The sequence below is a fragment of the Megachile rotundata genome, chromosome 3 (assembly GCF_050947335.1).
Source record: "Megachile rotundata isolate GNS110a chromosome 3, iyMegRotu1, whole genome shotgun sequence".
Taxonomy (NCBI): domain Eukaryota; kingdom Metazoa; phylum Arthropoda; class Insecta; order Hymenoptera; family Megachilidae; genus Megachile; species Megachile rotundata.
The window spans coordinates 22,769,717-22,788,939 of NC_134985.1; the positions used below are offsets into that span (position 1 = coordinate 22,769,717).

The 19,223-nt window shown below is 46.2% G+C and overlaps 1 protein-coding gene across 6 annotated transcripts in view; it reads right to left on the minus strand.

The window, feature by feature from the left end:
• The window catches only part of LOC100876600 (uncharacterized), a 165,276-nt gene that overhangs the window by 29,781 nt on the left and 116,272 nt on the right, over nucleotides 1-19,223 (minus strand). Inside the window, exons 1-2 of one of the 6 annotated variants that reach the window (XM_076530144.1) lie at nucleotides 6,091-6,701; nucleotides 85-507 (exon numbers count right to left, since the gene is read on the minus strand). The exons of the other annotated variants lie outside the window; for them this stretch is intronic. Of the exons in view, the coding sequence (XP_076386259.1) occupies nucleotides 85-175 (91 nt within the window). The 5' untranslated portion in view covers nucleotides 176-507; nucleotides 6,091-6,701. Of the gene's footprint in view, nucleotides 1-84; nucleotides 508-6,090; nucleotides 6,702-19,223 lie in introns of those variants that run through there. 6 annotated transcript variants of the gene reach the window in all.

The window sequence follows — 19,223 nt, forward strand, 5'->3', positions numbered from 1 at the left end:
CGACGAATAATTTTTGGATAAAACACGCTCGAAATTTTGACGATTTTATTGAAAACTGCTTAATAATACTTATAATGTAGTTACCTTTATCTCGTTTGATGCGTCTGCAAATGGCGCACATGCGACGCCCGCAGTGCTGCCTTTCAGGCTTCTGTTCGGTGTCCAAGGTAACCATGATTAAACGATCAATAAATAACAACCTTCTTAACGCGTTCAAACACCAACACAGACATACACGTATAAATATATATATTTGTGTATATATATATATTACTATATTTGTTCGAAATTTCACCAAGTTATTGCTCGTTTTCCGTTTTCACTCTCACCAACCCCAATTCGACATTTCGCGAGCACTAACACCAACATGGATGTTATCACAGTTGATCCCGTTCTATGCGCGCATTGACTAGATACGATCCTTTCGTCTCGGTAACGATCTCGTTGACGAAAATTTGTTCCTCCTTTCCTCCTCGCGTTGCTCGACACTCCAATAATTGGCGGTTCCTGTAAATCCACGATTTTCCAAATTCCGAGTATCGACCGTTTCGACGAAAAAACATCTCATCGAGAAGACTGCGATAGCGCGAGACTACGTAACCCGAAAATCGAAATTCTATTAATTTAATGGATTGGCATTTTCGAGTTTATTTTTAACAACGAACAATCGTAAGATTCGTTGACGATAGCCAGTTCTCTGATCCTCTTGGCGATCGTGGTCCCTCGGCTGGAGCTTGGTTCTCGACACTTTTACGAGCTTCTACGTTCCACGGTTACGTTTTTAAGCACGGGACCGGTGCTTAATTGATCGTCAACATTTGAACAATCGGCTCGTTGTGATATAACACTTTCACCCAGACTCCCTCTTAATTGCTCGACGAGGTTGGTTCGGTTTGAATTTCGTGCGCGTTTTCACTTCGCTCGACAATTGATTTCACCTTTATCCGGTTAACTGTCGCGGTAACGCTGTCTCAAGATTCTACGAACGGTGCGAATCTTCTGGCTAACGAAGCGGCTTAATAACTGCGTCTAATCGCCACGGATGACGAATCGCGATCGCGTAACGTTTTTACGATCGCATACCGTCAGCGACAATAACGTTGCACGATTAAATAGACTCCGCCTATTCGAGTCTAACTACCACCTACAGGCTGTTTCGCCACGTGTTCTTTCGTGGAAAGTACCTAACCTTACGATCGTATCTCGTTACGATTTCGATTCGAATAGCGAATAAAAAAAGTAAGCAAAACGCGCTCGTTTTCGCGAGACTTCTCTCCGGCACGGTCATCGAGCAGTCACGACTAATTAAGCTTCGTTCAATTTAATTAATCCTCGATCTGGTCGAGTGTGCGACGGTCCCGCGGTCAATTAGCGACGAGTATCGGTTGGCCTAATCGTCTGAAATTAATAGAGCTCGGAGTGCTAATGTCGCGAGGATGTGCCGTTCTTTTTTCTCCGGTGATCTTGTTCGTTCGGTCCCGTTCCTTTTTTTTCTCGGTGTCTCTGTTTTGTTCGGGCGGCCGCGTGGGCGGTATTCGTCGTTGCACGCCGCGAAATTACGGTGAATTATCGACGGTGCCGGGAAACACAGCAGGATGGAGGCGCTTCGTGGAACTTTCGAAAACGTGAGAGGCAAACGCTTGCCCGACGGCCATTGGCCATTCAGAAAAATCCTCACGAGTGAAAGCAACGTAAAAAATCCTTTGCTCGCGCGTGGAAAATCTTTACTCGGAGATCGAGATTTCAGAGAAAATTTATCTCCGTGGATTTTACTTCGTTACCCTATCGTCAGAATACCCCGTTACATTTGGACGAACATTAACAAATTACTCGACAAGTACTGTTCCTTGTTTCGAAGAGGCGTCAACACATCGACCTTATCTTGGTGCAAATTAACATTTACACGAAGAAAGTTACTATGCTGCCGATGAAACACGATTAATTCCCAGCAAATTAGCACGGGAGTAATATTTTAATTACCGAAAGATTTACCGTCTATACGCGACGTTTCGGCTTTTAAATGAGAAACCAGCGTCACAAGTGTCTGTCGACCATGAATTTTCATTTTATATGCCCTCGGAACAGACAGAAGTCGTTTCGAGCTGTCCCGTAACGTGCTGTAACAAGCTCTGAGGTTACATTATGCTATTTTGAATTTTCTAAGAACAGCATATAGTCTGATTTATAGAACTAGAACGTATAAAAACTGATTTACAGTCGCGTTAACACGTTTGATTGCCATGGTAAAGTAACTTTGTTTTCGATAAGTTTAGCCCATTATTTTTATGATACTCGGTTTTATCTATTCTACACACTTTTTAGTATACGCCGGAATTATTTACAATCGTAAAATGGTGTTCCCTCTAAAAATAATCGATGATTGTCTTCGAAAATATCGTCCAAAAGTTAATAAAAATCGTTTATTCTCCAACGAAGATTTTAATTTTCACGCTGGGAAACCGCAAAGTACTACTGTTTCAATAATAAATACTTTTACTCTATAATGTTACTCTATATTTAGAATTTTTATTCGTAAGGGGAAGATCGATTTTACTTCGAAACAACGAATTAAAGTTACATCGATATAACTACTTTGTGGCCGTGGAAAACTACCAAAGAAATATCGAGCGATTTCCCGTTGAAACGGAGACTCGAATGCCCGCAACACGGTATCTCTCGCAAAGCCAACCGAAAAAAATAAGAAGCAGAAGAAGCAGAAGAAGAAGAAGAAGCAAAAGTTTCACCACCGGATGTTGCTTTTCGTCAACGCGACTTAATAACCATCATCGGGAGAGCATTAAAACACGGTACACGAGGAGGTTGGAAGCGACAGTGAAAGTTGACAAAACACATTCGAACATTCACGACGCAACACGGTCTTCGCACCCACGCACCGGGCCCGTTTAATTAACACCGAAATTATTAAAGGCCCTCCGATCACAGGAAAATACGAGTTGTTGCGCGCACTAAATAAGCGCCCACGTAATCGCGCCATTTTCTTGCCCCTTCGCTCTTCCGATTATTATGCACATTTTTAATTATTCAAAGAGACTCGGTCGCCCACCGGGCCGCATATTTTCCACGTTTACCTTCCACACGATCCTATCCCATATCATTAATCGTTTCGCAATTTGTCGCAAGATTCCCGATATTGCTCGCTTAATCGCTTCCACGTCTGCCAAAAATTTCTACCGTCTCTTCGGAATAATGCTCTCGTCATAATATCAGGGTAAATCCTCTTTAGACGTATCTAAGGTCTACTCGAGTATTTATTATTATTTATTATCTTACTCCGTTATACGTATTATATGCATTATTCCGTTAATCATAGAAAGAAACGTAAAAACTGTAGATTCGAAGAAATTTGGCAATAGTCGAGCGTTGTCGTTTACGCGAGCGATTACTTCTATCTTGGATTACGCGTACATCGCACGATTACGGCAATCGGTCGTTACAAACCCGTCGGTCGATGAAACAGGATCGAGATGTTCGGTAACGCGATCGCGAAACATTTGCGTCCCGATTTTCAACCTACTTATCGTGGACATCGTTATTAACCGGTGGACCCGGCAATTCGATCCGGCGTCCATTAATCCACGACGCTTTTCTGCCGTTTACAACGCCTCGCTTAATTAACCGTGGCTGGGTTAATAGCGCTATTTGTTACCTTAATGACTTATCGAGTTACGAAATTAACGCGTCGCGCCCCTCGAACTACACCAGCCTCTCGCGTCTAAGGTGGTCTCGAGCAACTGTTCATCGTCCCCTTCCCCTTTTACGCGATAAACGCCATTACGAACCGTACATGGTTAACTGCCGTGCTTCATTTACTTGTCCGAAGTAAAGATAGCTCGCGATAGAAGAAAACGTATCGATTCTCGGTGTTACGGGTGTAGCCGATGCTCGATAAAATATTTGACCGAGTCGTAGACTGCAGCGGAACTTCGTATTCCAGAAGAAAAATCCGACGTATCCTCTAATAAATACATTGTGAAGGGAAATTATTAGCGAAAGGAATTTGTCGAGGCAGAAGCAACAGCGATAAAAGAGAGTAGTTTTTGAAGAAAGAGCAAAAGAGGGTTGCGAAAGAGAAATCGGAGAGGCAAAGCGGATTCTCGGAGGTGCCCGGAGAGGAATTGCTTGGCCCCTCCCACGAGGCTCCCTGGCGGCTCTGCCGCGGCCTCGACACGCATTTCCAAACACTCTTTTCGTCGTCACGGACCCATCAGCCCCCGAGTACCGTCGATTCTTATCTGATCGTGCCGATCTTCTCATGATCTTTCACTACGGTTCTCGCGTACGAATTTATTCGCGGCTCTTGAACGTTGCTCGACCGGTGCTCCAAACGGAATATAACGATTATCCCCGATATACCTCGGACACTATCGTCTGTCCCTTATTCCTTGTACGATTCCTATGCGACGTACATCTCGATCGTATCGCTCGACAACTGACAATCAACGATTCACGATTTCACGAAACTCGCTCCACCAAACACTCAATTTCCTCTCCTCCTTCTTACGACTCAATAATAATCGACACGGCTCGCTGTCTTTCAGCGACCCTCCGCCTTTCGACCTAACTTTCTTGCGACCTCGATCAAATATTATTAAATTAACTCGTTCTCGTTGATCATCGCCTTTATCCTTTTAATTTCTTTCGTCCCGACGAAACGTATCATTTATAACGCAGTGTATACTTCTTGAAATTTTCTCGATTAACAATCGTAACTCGTGCCCTGGTAGGTTTGATAGGAAAAATTTACGTTTCACGTACGATAACTCGGTAATTAACGCGTTGACTGCCATGCAGATGATCGACACCCTCGATTCTGTGCAAAAGAGACGCACTCTATATTTTAACGTGTCTGGCCACGCATGTCCATTTTCACTGTGACAGTCGATGCATTAACTCTCCGGTTCGAAAGAACATTCTAATCTAGTCATTTGGTCTAATCGGAAGGATACTCGTTTAAAGGCTATGAAGAAACTGGCACTACAGTTGTCGAATCTCGTAACACGTTTAGATGTTTGCAAAAGTTGAAGCGAAACTTGATTATCTAAAATGGTTACTTGAAATTGTAACATCAGCGTGCACGTCGCTGCACAAGTTGGAAAGATCGGAAACGATCGAATTTCATCGATTCGAGACGCATGGGCAACAGTTACGTCCACCATCGAATTTGATCGAGAAAGCACGGTTAACGAGCTCCGATCCAATTAATCGGCGAACGAATACGTTACTTTCCGAGTTCTCCGACGAAGGATTAAAAAGCTCCCGCGTTTGTAAGAGGAAATCGCGGCGACGATCAGAAAGTTAACGGTGTGGTGCGTGGCACGCTGCGAGTCATAAGCCGTCGCGAAGGCACGTTTGCGAAACGAGGTAGATCGGATGCGATCGCGATTCAATTAATATCGGACCGAAGGCGGACGGGACCCGGTCGGTGATTTAATTATCAGATTCTGGCGAACCGATAGGAATCGCTTCATTAAGCCCGTTGCGGAGCCGTGGAGGGACGCGGGCCACGTGTTCCTCCGATTCTCATCTTCGCGCCGCTCCTCGTCGTCGTCGCGTCTCGTCCCGCGTTATTTATCGAACTGCCTTCCGCCGCATCAACGATCCGCCATGTCATAAATTTCTGTCCGACCACTCGTTAGCCCCGTCGATTTATTCGAACGACGACGCCCGCGGACCGAAATCTTGCGCGCCTCCTTCTTTCGACGAGAACATTTTCAAACGGTCCGTTGAATCGAGAAATTGCTCGTTTTCGAGTATTCGATCGAATGACGGTATCCGGAACAAGCGAAATCCGCTGACAAAAGAACGCGATTAACGGTGACGAAAATCAACGCTCGTCGAACAACGCTATCACGCTACCCTGGGGGGCCTCCTGCGATATCGGTACGCAGCACACTGAAAACAGCTGTTTCGTAGGAAGCTCGTCGCTTGGTCGATTTTCGAGCATCGAAGTCGCCGCGCGTACCGACACGTTCGTGGATGGCAAAGCGCAAGACACTACTGTCAAGCCCCAGCAGAGACACCCGTCAGAGAACAGGCTATCGTCGCGATCAGACAACTAAGAGTGCACACCATTCGGCTTCATCCGCGACGAGTAGCCGGAGCGTCGGCGATCGAACAGGAGCATGTCAGCCGAGGCTTCGCTCGAGCCTCGAGGATGCGAACAACGGCTGGATCAACACGAGGACGCGCACCATCGATGCACAAAACACTTTTCGTTGGCGAAGTTTTGGAGAACACCGCACAAAAGGAGCAGCACTTGGCGGGACCTCGCGATTCGGTCTTCCACGAAAACTTTCCTCGAGTCGCTTCGAATCCCGAAAGGGAGGCTCGTCGCGGCACCCGGATAATCGTGTTCGCACTATAAATACACAGCGATGCACGTAGGGGTCGCCGTGACAGCGAGCACGTGGCGAAGCACTCGATAACGCTTTGCCGCTTCGGCCCGGTCGAAAACACTCGCGGGCGAGTACGCGGGGGTGGCGATCGGTATCCCCGATCGGACGGTGTCGGCGCGGAACGCGCGATAGAAACGGGGAAAAAAAGAGAGCGAGAGAAAGACGGATGGACGGACGGAACAGAGAGGGACAGAAAGGAGAGAGGGAGGGAGAAAGCACGCGCTTCCTGGGAGAGAGTGCGATCTGCGCCCGGTCTCTCGGCTCGTCTCTGACTGGTGTTGTGTGCGCCGCTCACGAGAGAGCACAGCCCGTGCGCTGCGTGCTGCTACACGGCCTGGGGGCCACGTGACACGGTCCCCTGCAGGAGGTAGGACCGCTTCTCGTCGCGACCGCGTCTCTGCCCCACCGTGCGTGTATGCGTTGGCGCGCGTGTTTATGCGATTTGCGCGCCAGTGTGGAGAGCGCGCGTGTGGGCCGCGTTACGATCGCTGGCCCGTCACACCGTGTGCCCACGGACCAAACTGTCTCGCTCGTCAACGCCGGGACAACATCCACTTGTTGCCGATATGCTCGTAACGCGATACGTCGATTACAGGGATGCGAAATGATCGGCATCGACTAGCGCGCGTTACGTCTTCGGTGGTTGAAGCATCGTAGTACGCTTTCGTTGCGTAGCTTTCGTTATCGTGAGATACATTGGCGCATAGTTTAGGTACATGGGGGGTTAAGAAGACTCCGGAGAGAAATCGAGAGAAAAAGAGGAAGAGGGATGCAGAGGCGGGTCGAGGGGAATCGTGGAGGAGTACGAGTATCGTAAATGGAGGGGCGGCAAGCGGGCAGAGAGGGAGGTTCGAGCGGAAGGACTGGGCCCGCAGGCCCCGTTCCACGTACTGCCAGAGTGGGGACTCGGTTCTGGAAGAGGGGTGGGGCGGCCTACGACCCCGCCAGGCGCGTGTCCCGAGTCAGCTCGTATGCTCTACCGCGCACGATTGATAACGAGCCGTGGCGTACCGCGCTCGTGCTTTACTACCGCCAACTTTTTCCCTGACCAACGCGAACGATTCGCTTCTGCGCGTTGCACGGGCTCTTGCGATCTCTCGTACTCTCGCAAACTCGATTATTTCGACTATCTCGAAAAACCAAAGCGAAACCGATACCTCCGAATCTCGAAAATTTCTTCTTCGCGGATAACCGTGTCGCGGCGAGTATCGTCCTTTCGCGAAACATCGCGGACAACGAGAATCTGGAAGTTGTTCGAAACTAATCAAAATGGAAGCCATCCTGCGACAACAGACAGGTCTGGACGTCGAGGATGCAAACGGAACAGATGATCGTTTAAGATTCCGTCGGCGTTTCGCGGAAGTCCGAACTTCCTCGAGGGTTTTTCGGGTTCCCTGTTCATCGGGTAATCCTATCACGCGTCGTGTTCTCTTCGCTTTCGTGTACTTTTTTACAGCTCGTGTTCAACGCCGGATAATCGTTTCTTCGCGACACACTGGCCGTGGCCGGCTGCCGGAGCACCTTCAACGAGGCCCGGATTTATGATTCTCCTGTGGCGAGCCGCTCTTTAAAGTGCTCGAGAAGAGCTTTTCCTTCCGGTTAAAAATCTCTTGCACGCGATGCACTATTTATACGACCATTAGCATACGATCTTCTTCGTTCGGCCTTCTATAAATACTGGTCGCACGATCAACGGTAGTCTCTCGTTTCGACATCTTTCCTCGACGATCCTAAAGCCTGGCTTTCGTCTCGAGGCTGTCTCGTCTATTTCGTCGGGATAGAAGCTACGTCGTTTACGATGTCGAATACGACGTTCGCTCGAGGAAACTTTCATCGTTTTCGTGCTCTCTGTCGAACATTTTGATACCTACAAGAATCAATAAGAACTGGCTCAAGTTTAATCTTGTTGAAAAAAGCGAGATGATCGAGTAAGATCGTTTGACCGGAAACGATCGCCCACGTTCGGTGATTCGTCCATGATAAGTTGGCGCCAGTTGGTGGGGGCACCAAATACGCGTGTTGGCGAACAACCGTAGCGTGTTCGGCGTCGATCGGTCTCGGTTCGCCCACCACGCGTGTTTTGTAAATCGAAAAGTCGATTTCGGGATTGCTCGCTACCTCCTACGTGATCAAACGTTTTCGCTGGTTATCGAAACAACGTCCTACGTCCACGACCCATCGTGCCAGAACGGCGTCGTCCAGACTTTTCAACTCTATCTCGTAACGCGCTAGAAAGATGATCGAACACGCTACTATTCTCGTGGATGCCTGAAAACGTATCGATCGTCCAACAGGTTCTACGTCTTTGTCGATAAACGGATACATTCGAACATGTTTTAACGTCGCAACGAATACGCGTATACGCAAACGAACGCGCAAACTTTAATACGTCCCGTGTCATGGTGGAACAAGCAGAACAGTGCGAAGAAATACTTTGCCGATATAATGCTTGCGACGATTCGGATAGAAGAAAAAACCTAACCAAACGCGAGCAAAACGATAAATGCCACGAATCAAAAGTCCATTACGCTGCGTGTACGAAGAGAAATGGCTGACAAGTTCGAGGAGAGCGTAACATTCACGATTTCGAACGGAAACGAATCTCGCAGAATCGTAAGCCGACGCGATGCGTCTCGAACAGGAATCCTATTGACAGCTGGCTCGGTCGTCCCGCTGGATTAAAGAAATAGGACTTGGTCAGCGGCGAACGAAAGAGAATTTCTCGTTGACAAATCGTTCCGATTGTCGCATCACTCTCCTTATCCGCTTATTACACGGTCACGGACCGTGGGACTGATCGATGCAACGACATCGGTTAACGTCTAACTCCTTCTGCTGCTTCGTAATCCGACCCACGAATCGAACATTAAGTCCGACCTGTTGAAAATCCGATGACGCTCGGAGACTCTGAACGAGCTGCCCAAGTCGTGCTGAATTTTAATCTCCGGTCGTTCTTTTTTTCTTTTCATTTTCGAAACGATCGAGCGTACCGATCAAAACTTCGACGATGATTTCTTCTAATAACGAAATTATCGTTTCAACGATTTTATTTCGTCTCTCCAAAAGTGAGAAAAGTGAAACGCGGAACCTTTGACAAACAACGTTACACGCGTCGGACGAGACTACTCAAACACCTTCTTCCTTCGTCGATCGATTCAGCAACGCCTCTTTGCGTGTTAATTAGCGATCGAGTGTACATCGATCGATAATAACCTCCCCCCAATTTATGTACGATAAACCGGTAGCGACACCGAGCTCAAGAAGTTCCTGTCAGCGGGAAGAAGAAAAAGCAGAAGGAGGAGGTGGAGTCGCTCGGTTAGCTTTTTTGCTCGATTACCACTCGAGGTCGTTCTATTAATTTTCTAACGCGCTGGCTTACGAGCTGAGAACGTTGCAATGGCCTGTCGGCGAATGTTGCAGCGTAGCTTCTTACTGGACGATCATTACCGCGTGTTGGGAATGTTAACGAATGTTTCGCACGAGGTTTTGCCCCGGTGACTGGTCGCAATTTTCGCCGTGCCACGGCTAACGGCTCCGCGAATTCCGGATCGAGACCCGCGTCTCGACACTGCTAACATTTTATGAGCGATTTAAATCATTCGAGAAGATGTAATCTTGTCCTTTACGTACGTTATTAACGCTATCAACGATCGAATTAGACTCTTGGAGGGGTGGTAACCGCTAATTAAGCTGTTTCTAACGATTAAAATTCTCGCTGACTAGTACATTGGCAACTAAATTTCTGGCCGTTACGTTTCTTTCTCCAAACAATTATCTGTCTTAGGATTTAACGAATCAGAATTTTCGGTGAGATCAAGTGCCACTCGAAGCGATCACTTTTTGCCGTAGAATCAATTTTTATCGCCGACAGGACTGTCGGTGCGAAACGATCTCGGAATTCGCAACATTCCGGCCTGGATGAAAAGTTTTCTTCGTTCGACTCGAAATCGCGATTAAACGAATTTAACGTAATAAAAGAATGCGCGATTACGCGAGCACAAAGGTCCGAGTAAAAGGTTGGTTCTCACGCGTAGCAGGGTCCGAGTCTTCTCGACGAACACTCGACCGATTTTTCAGAGGCAGCTTTCCATATCGCGATAAGCGTTGCAGTCACCGTTGGCTCGTAGATCGTTTCAAGTGGCCCGTAAACAGAGACCACCTGAACTAGTTGATTGTGGGTGTTGCGCCTTAAAAAGGCAGATACTCGATAGGAATTCGAAGAGTCTTCAAGAGGCCAAACACCGTCGTTGGAACCTGTTTCAATATTTTCGTACCTCGCGTTTGAAATGCGAGGGATTCGTGTATGGGAAACGTAATCGTTACGCTGCCACTGTTCGCGTGTCACCGCAGAGATCAACTTGCTCGTAAGTACTCGATCGACTAATTATACTTTATCCCTATTACGCTATTACAGGTTGTTATTCCTAACTTTATAGAATCTCGTACAGAGTGTTCGATAGCACGATCGACTTTACGTAAAGTTCGCGCGATACTCATCGAGCGTGCTCGAGGCGGTAACTTGTTGGGAACGAAGCTCCCGAGGGATTTATCTGGTTCTCGCGCGTTAATTTACGGTTTTTCCGTTTAAACGCTCCCGTTTAGCGTCCCTCGGGGAATTAAGAGCGGCGCGAACGGATCGTAAAATAATTTCGGTCCGTCAGCTCGCGAGATCGAGTCAAGGATCGAAGCGTTATGCAACCAACGCGAAATCACGGGCATCGAATCCGTGTAAAAGAGAAAGAGGGAGAAAGAGGGAGAAGACGTTGATCGGACAACGGCGAGCATACAGAGGCACCACCACTTAAAATTCCTCGATGATAAAACTGTATTTATCGGCAATATATTTTGGCGTTCAATGGGTCGGACGAGCACGAGAGCAACGGTAGTGCAATAAAAACTGCCGTATAAACCGACGTGTCTCCAATAAACCGTGCCGGTGGCTCCCCTTTCTTTCTTCTTATTTTCTTCTCCCTCTTGTCATCTTTTTTGCCTTTTGTTTTTGCGTTTGTTTCGTTTATTGGGCAATTAGGGTACTGCCGTGTTGCGTGCGCGTCTCGCAACATTATAACACTTTCGAACGCTTTATCCGCACATTTCGAACACTGGTTACGACACGAAGCACCGTGTAACGCGGCTCAATTACGCCTACGCCGAGAATTATGAAGTTCTTTATTATCGAAACAGAATACGCGTGTTCTTTGTGACAATGGCACGACTCATCTTGTCGGTTCATAAATTGCCCGGTTAACGCGCGACTGACCCTCCATCGACCAATTTACGCTTTTCTTTATGAACATTAACGATCGAGATTTTTATTCGTAAAGAAGGCTTTTTCGTCAACGAACCGTCGCATCTTTTTTAAAGAAAATTTGTTTTTTTTCGTACGACGCGTACAAAGTATTTACAATAGCTATTAATTCGACTGTAATCAATTATCTACGTACGCGTTTCATACAACTTTCTATCGACCTAATATCCGAAGTATCGACAGATTTATTTCGCGCGTCTACCTACTGGACACTGAGGCGTTAAAAATGGAATAAACGGCGATATTAAGGAGGATGTCAGTGAACCGTTCTCATCATTATTCACGACGTTAAAGGCAGACGTACGAGTAGTCGCGTCGAAAGTCGCGCAGTCGGATTTACTTGTCCGTGCACGGTTTCATAAAATTCGCGATCCGATTAATGGATTCGCGAAAGCTGAATTCAACGAGAGGATAGGAAGACGAGGAAGGAACGGAATCGTGCGCAGATCGCGCGGATGGCGACCCACATACGGTATGAAAGAATGTTTGGCTTTACGCTTCGGCTAGGCTAACAATAGATCCTCTCGATGGCGCGTTTACGCCAAGCTCCAAGCTTGCACGTTCAAAGCGTTAAGAAGGTAATGGTTATGGCTTGCAGAGGTGATTCTACGAACATTGTCGGTTCGCCGTTCACGAAATTAACTATCTGCCAGCCAACATCGAATCAATTTTCGCAAAAACCGAAGATTATATCTTGTATTATAGGATAGACTCAGAATTTTTTCTCCGGTTAGATGCTAAATGACACTAATCGATCGAAAGGAAGAACACGATGTCGCAAGCCTGGCGGGGTTTATTTAGAACGCCGAGATAAAGCTGCCCCGATGCTCGCAGTTTAGCAGTTTTCTGTTTCTCGAAACGTCGCGAAGCAACAACATCTCGAAAACAGAAGATCCGTAGTTTGTCACACCTTCGAAACCGTTCGAGTTTTGTTGGCGCGGCGAAAAAGACGAGCAGACGTCGTTTGGCAAGGAATACACCGATCAAGCGAATCGTGAGCCGTACAATTTGTACAAATTATGTCGTCGCGTATGTCGGGATGAAGTTAATTTATCGACACGCATTGTATCGCCATGCACGTAATTACCGCTTGTCGTATATCCGGCTGATTTATCGCGCGTAACGTTCCCCAGAATCCGCGCCGATATTAAATTTCTTCACCGATCCAACGTGTCGCATATTCCGAAAGCTTCTCTTTGCCGGCAATGTAGCGAGAGAGTGTAGCGAGAGACGGCAATGTAGCCGTCTCTGCCAATAGAAACGAAAAGATTCTATCTGGTGCGATTTAAACGATTGTCGATAAAAACTTAGTCGATAAAAAATATTATCAGTTGAAAAACATTAGCTAGAAACTGGATTTCAGTGGCTTCCTAATTGGTACCGCGAAGCATTTTACTTTATACGGTATTTCGTGTTGCTTCTATTTTCGAACAAGTAGAGTTTCCGTGTGAGATTGAGATTTATCGACAGCTGAATCGGCTTCCTTTTCCGTCTGGGCTCGGTCGAACGTACAGAATATTTCATCCATGGACAGAAAAAGAAAGAGGGATAGAAGAAAAAAAAACCGTGGTTAATTATCGTTCCCGTAGACGAGTACGCGAGGATCATTAGGACACCGAATTTGTTACGCGTTTCCAACAGCAAATAAGAAATTAATACTTGCTAGACGTGCTCGTACACTTTACACGTCGTTAAGCCTGACGGCGGCGTTAGGATTACATCACGCGGGTCCAATTAAAATGAGATTATTAAAACGTCATGTCGATCAAAGCGACTTCTAACAGGAATAGAAGATCCAGGCTACGCGTAATTCTCAGGTATGCGAGCCGCATAGAAACCGGCGCGTTACTTCCGACAAATTCTAACGCCTTTAAACGTGCTCCTTCGAACAAAAGCGAAAATTTCGATAGTGTTCCGTCCTACTGAACTTGCATTTGCGTTTGTGATCTCTCGATAATTTATTTTTTCTTCCCCACGTTGAAATTTAGCCGAATCTTTGATCGCTTCAGCGAACCATCATTCGATACTTTGAACCCTATTAAACTTAAGGTTAGATAGTCGTTCCTGATTACAAAATCGATGCGAAATACTGTAGCCACAAGGATCGTATAGGAAGTTATTAGCAAATGATAGAGGAAAATTAGCGTTTCGGAAAACCGTGGCGGAGCGTATTCGCTTCGCAGGAATCGTTCGAATCGTGTCGCGCGGTGTGCTCTTTGCATCTCGTTGCGGGATCTCTTCATCGCATCAGGCTCGCGTCGTTCCGACGTCCTTTCGAGCGTCGACCGAACCAGCCGGCAACGAGCGAACGATCGAATCGAGACGATAGCATTGCGAGTAGTCTCCGTGAGCGGAGCAGTATTTTTCCTCCGAGGTTCCTTTATCCGTTTGCTACAGATTCCACCGCGAGCATAACCGCGATAAATTACGAGGGTGGAAGGCCGAAAGGAATCGCTTCGGGAGCAGAGTGGAAAACGGACGGACGGTGAAAGAGACAGAGACGGTGGCAGAGAAAGGGAGAGAGAAAGAGGAAAGGAAAGGGAAAGGGGAAGAGAAAGAAGTCGCGAACGGCGAAGAGAACGGAGAAAGAAAAACGATAGGACGGCAGCAGGCAACGGCAGCAGCCAGCGGCAGCAGCTTGCTTTGCACACAATTTCCACGTGGCCGTCGCGACGTGGCGGCGGTATCTTTGCGCGAAAATAAAGTGTCGTCGGTGGGTTCGGTGGCGCGCGCGCGCGTGCATGTGCGACGCATAGTCCGGGAAACAGAAAAGAGGAACGAACAGGGAGACGGAGAAGAAACGGAAGAAGGCGAGGGAAAGGGAAGGAATGGTAGCGAGGCCCTTATTAACATTTCTCCGGGATTCGAGGCGAGATTAAATTGACAGGAAGGATTTGCGAGTCGTTTGTTACCGGCTGCCCCCTTGTCTCCGGCTCTCCTTCTTCCTCTTTCGACGTTTCTTTTCCCCGCTCGCGGTTTACGCTCTTTCCTACGGTTGCTGCCTTCGCGTCGGATTTGTTTGCGCGCCGCTACAAAAGCGACTCGCCGTCTCGCTTCCGCGCGAGTTCGAACCTCTTGCACCGCCTCGATCGGATCAGCGTCCGTTCCCTTCGATCTCTCTTTTCACCGCGATCTTGCTCGATTCCGTTTCCGTCTACGCGGATATTCCTAATTATCCATCCGGGTGTCTTCTACTTGCGCCTCCGACCGAATGTTTTATCGTTTTTTCCCAACAGATCGAATCGCGTCGATGCAACCGTGCCACCAATCTTTCGTTTTCCTCTTCGTTTCTTAAACATTCTAGCGAAATTAACATCCGTTCCGACATCCTCGCGGTCGCGCTACTTCGACTCGCAATCGATAGAATCGACACCGATCAATCTTTATTTCCTTTCCTTTTCCTCTTTCCGTATCGCGAGAAACGCGTTTGCTCGTTCGGCTTCGACTGCCGAACACGACTATGTACTTACCAGCATTCCGCTCACACGCGCGTATTCGCCCGCCAACAGCTTCCTTCGAGATACCATGAATCGTGGAATACGTATTGTCGCGATTGATCGTATTTACGTAGTCGATTTCGAACAATTTATTTTGCTTCGAACGATCATTTTTAAATCGGTAATTGCAAAAGCTTGCATCCTTGTGTAAAGGCAATTTTCTCGATGAAAATTTAATAAACTACGCAACGATCGCCGAACACGGCCGATTAGGAAATACGACGAATCGATATACAACGGCATACCGATCGATGACAATTTTTCTTTCTATCGTTTTAATAAAATCCTTCTTATCAGAGACGTTGATTAAAAGACACGCGTGTAGATCGTGACAAGTGTCGGTCGTCGGCTGTTACGGGCTCGGTTATACCGGATTATATGTATGTAATTCGAGAGATTCGAAGAGGAAAAATTGACTCGCGAGGCATTGACATTGCGAGGCATTTTGCGAATATTCGTCGAACTGGCTACTTCCGACTGGCAAAAAAGAACGCGCAATGCTACTTCGCGTCCATGCGTTCATTTTTCCTCGGCCCAGAATCCGGAGCGTCTCGTTCGCTTCATTAAATTCGAAAAAAATCGGCCTTTCAACGCGGCCCAGTTCAACGCGGCTCGACCCTGCAGCGCGAGAAAAAAGCATAATCGAAATTTAAAGAGACCCCGATGAAGAGAGCGACTCGTAGCTTTCGCCACGTAGGTCGTCGCGTCGGTGCCTTTGACGCCTACTAATGAGCGGACGGTGATTAAGGGAACGCACGAGGAATCGATGCAAAAATAAACTCGACGACACTCTGTACAGACTCGTATATTGTCTTTCTATGCTTCCTTTCTTATTGTTGTTCGTGTCTTATATTACTCAAAAGACTGAACTAATTTTTAAACGAATTTTAATCATTTTTCGATCTATTCCCCGAGACAGAGTCGTAACAGGGTGATGCAAGATAATTTCGAATTTCGTAGGAAAAGTCGGACGTATATAATTTCGAACAGGGTCAGAATTAGTTTTCGTGACAAGAATCGCGCGTGATAATATCCGCGTGTTCCTTCCTATGCTTCTTTTGCGAATCTCCACGAGGAGTTACGAGAACCGACGCGACGGCACAAACAACGTTGAATTACGGCAAGCAATATCTTGACGCGGGTAACGAGTGCAACCGTGCGACGCTCGTGTTCAAAGTGTACGATGTAATTGCAAACACTCTGACACCAAGTCTAAATCAGCCACGAATTTTCACCTACATAGTTCTAGCTTCCACGTTCTCATCCATCGTCAGGTTGTATCAGTTATCGTGCTTAAAGCGCTATTTCGAGATCTTCTTCGAGTCGTCTTATCGATAATCAAATCTTAAAACTTTCACAATTTCAAAGAATAAATTTTGAACCGCGACCAAAGTTTACTCTTAACGTTAAACCAATCGTCGTTCGTTCGACTGAATCTCTTCATCCGTACGGAGAGAATTTCATTACCGCGGTCGATATATCGACGAGGATCGAATAAAGCAGCGACTTGACATTCCGCGAGTTCCCGCGCGAGTTAGTCGTGGTATTCGGAATATGAAGTTTCATTAAACAGACATTCTTATTAGAATTATACTTGTTCCGAGACACGTTTGGAATACGATTTCCTGTCGCTTTTTTTTCGTTTATAAGAAAGACTTCGTCATCGAGTTGGCGCCGTGCCATAAATATAGTGGAGACCATAGGACAAATAGTCGCAACACAATTATTATATTCGTGCAAAATGTTAATTATTAAAGTATAAGACGTACGTTTATTCGAGCAAATATACTAAAATTCTATAATCGCTGTAAAGACCAGTTGCATCCTAGCACCGGAATTATCGAAATTATCGAAATTATCAAAATTCTACCTCTTAAAGGACAAGAGACACTGGCAATGGCAAGAAGTATAAAAAAATTCTAATCAGTTTGTTCGTATCGGAGAGAGAATAGAAAAACAAATTGAAACGAAATCATATTTCACCGAGAGGACAAACTAGGAAAATAATTACGGTGTAAAGGGCTAATTGATCCCGAGATACCTGAGATTCTTTTCTTGAGCCCAGACACGCGAGAACAGAGTAAACCAACGAGACGAGAAAAAAGAAGCAGAGGAAGAAGAGGAAGAAGAAGAAGAAACGTGTTCATTCCGGTCGTCTGGCGGATGTTAACGAAGAGATTATTTACCGTACGCTCTCGCGAAGGCATTAATTCTTCTCTATCGCGATAACTTGCCGAAAATGCACACCGTTGGCATTGGAGCAATTGGCCAGCTGCCAATCGCCGGCTACCCTCGATACGCTGTCGAACTCTTTTCGAAGCTGCCTATCTGACTCTCGAATCCGACCACCGACGACTACCTACCTTTTCGACACTCTCTTTTTCGTCTCACCAATCGTTGGAATTTCATCGAGCTAACCAGCTACCGGTGACAAGAAAAGAAAATAGTCCGACGAACGAGAAGCAACTTTCGATTTATCGACCAAGCAACCATCTCAATTTGTTAACGCGAGTTGGAACAACCTCCACTTGCATCGTTCATCAAAAACATCGGACTTTTTTTTATAAAAATTACATTTTGCGGCACATTCGATTCCCGAGACGATTCGGGAGTATCGATACGTTGGCCTGCTGTATAACGTACACTCCTTTTAGACAAAAGCTAACGTAGATTCTGGATTCGATCGAAATCGAAAGTAAACGATACGAGTCGAACGCGAACGGTGCCGAGTCAAAGTTATCGCCACTGATACGTACCATTATGGGTAAAATTTGTCTGTTCGAGTTTTTACGTCTATCGAGACCGAAAAGAAGGTTACTGGTCGAGGTTGGTCAAGAAGGTTGCTCGGAAAGATGGATGACGAAATATAGGGCACAGGTAAAGCGACGAGTTTCGGATATAAAGCTTTATCTGCAAAATGTCGTATGGGCAGATCGTTATGGTAGCGGCACGGTGCCATAAACAAATTTTATCGCTGGTTTCTCCAATAATTGCGAACGATTTCGACTGTTACAAGCACCTAAAAGGGAACACCTGAATACCTTCGACTTGCACAGAACGAACGTTCTATACGTCGAACGGGAAAATTTATTCTTATCGATACTGTTCATTGTCGAAATCTTACGAACACGAATATTCTTTTAAGAAGAATTATGTATTACTCGAGAAGATGATGTCCCGTCCGATCAAGGATTTAACGTAACTTAATCGTTCACGATACAAGAAAAACAAAGCAGACGAGTCTCTACCGACGTCTTACTTTAAATAACGCGGATTATCAGGTGTTTTTTTTCGAGCATGTTACTTTTTTCAGCGGCAGTAGACAATTTTTTTACAAATTTTACTACCGTTGTAAGCTTCCTTGGCACTTCTGTATCGTACATTATTTATATTTACTTCCTCGTAACGCGTTCGGTCATTTCATATTGACCGCTTTATTTAAAGCTGGTGGAACGATTTTTCATTTTCTAACATCCTTATGACATGCATACATATTTTTCTAATAGCATCTTGTAAATTATAGACGACCTCGAAATTAGGCCGAAACGTTGCGAAATTAATAAAGTAGGCAATTGAATTTATCCGTATAATTAATTATCCATCAAGCTCTGGTGGTATACAATTTAAATTAATGCTGTTCTTAATGCGTCTTACGTGTTTTATACGATTTTCCCGTTTTTGTCGTATTTGTAGTAGACGGTTCGTGCGACTAGCCACGGTCTATCAGGATAAATGAAACTGTTCTCCCTCAACGGTAAGACTGGATATCCCATCGAGACGAGACTTTGTTAGTACGAGAAGACCGATACAGCGGACAAAACGAAAAAATAAGAACGACACCACTGGAGAAGAAGCATCGAGCGGAACTTAATTACAGTACCGGGACCGGTTACCTCCGGATGAAGAAGATTTATCGCGCACTCTCGAAATAATATTGGAAAAAATCCGATAAAACTGTACACTTTCACCGACTCGTTCACCGGAGCGACGGTCTCTTTGTTG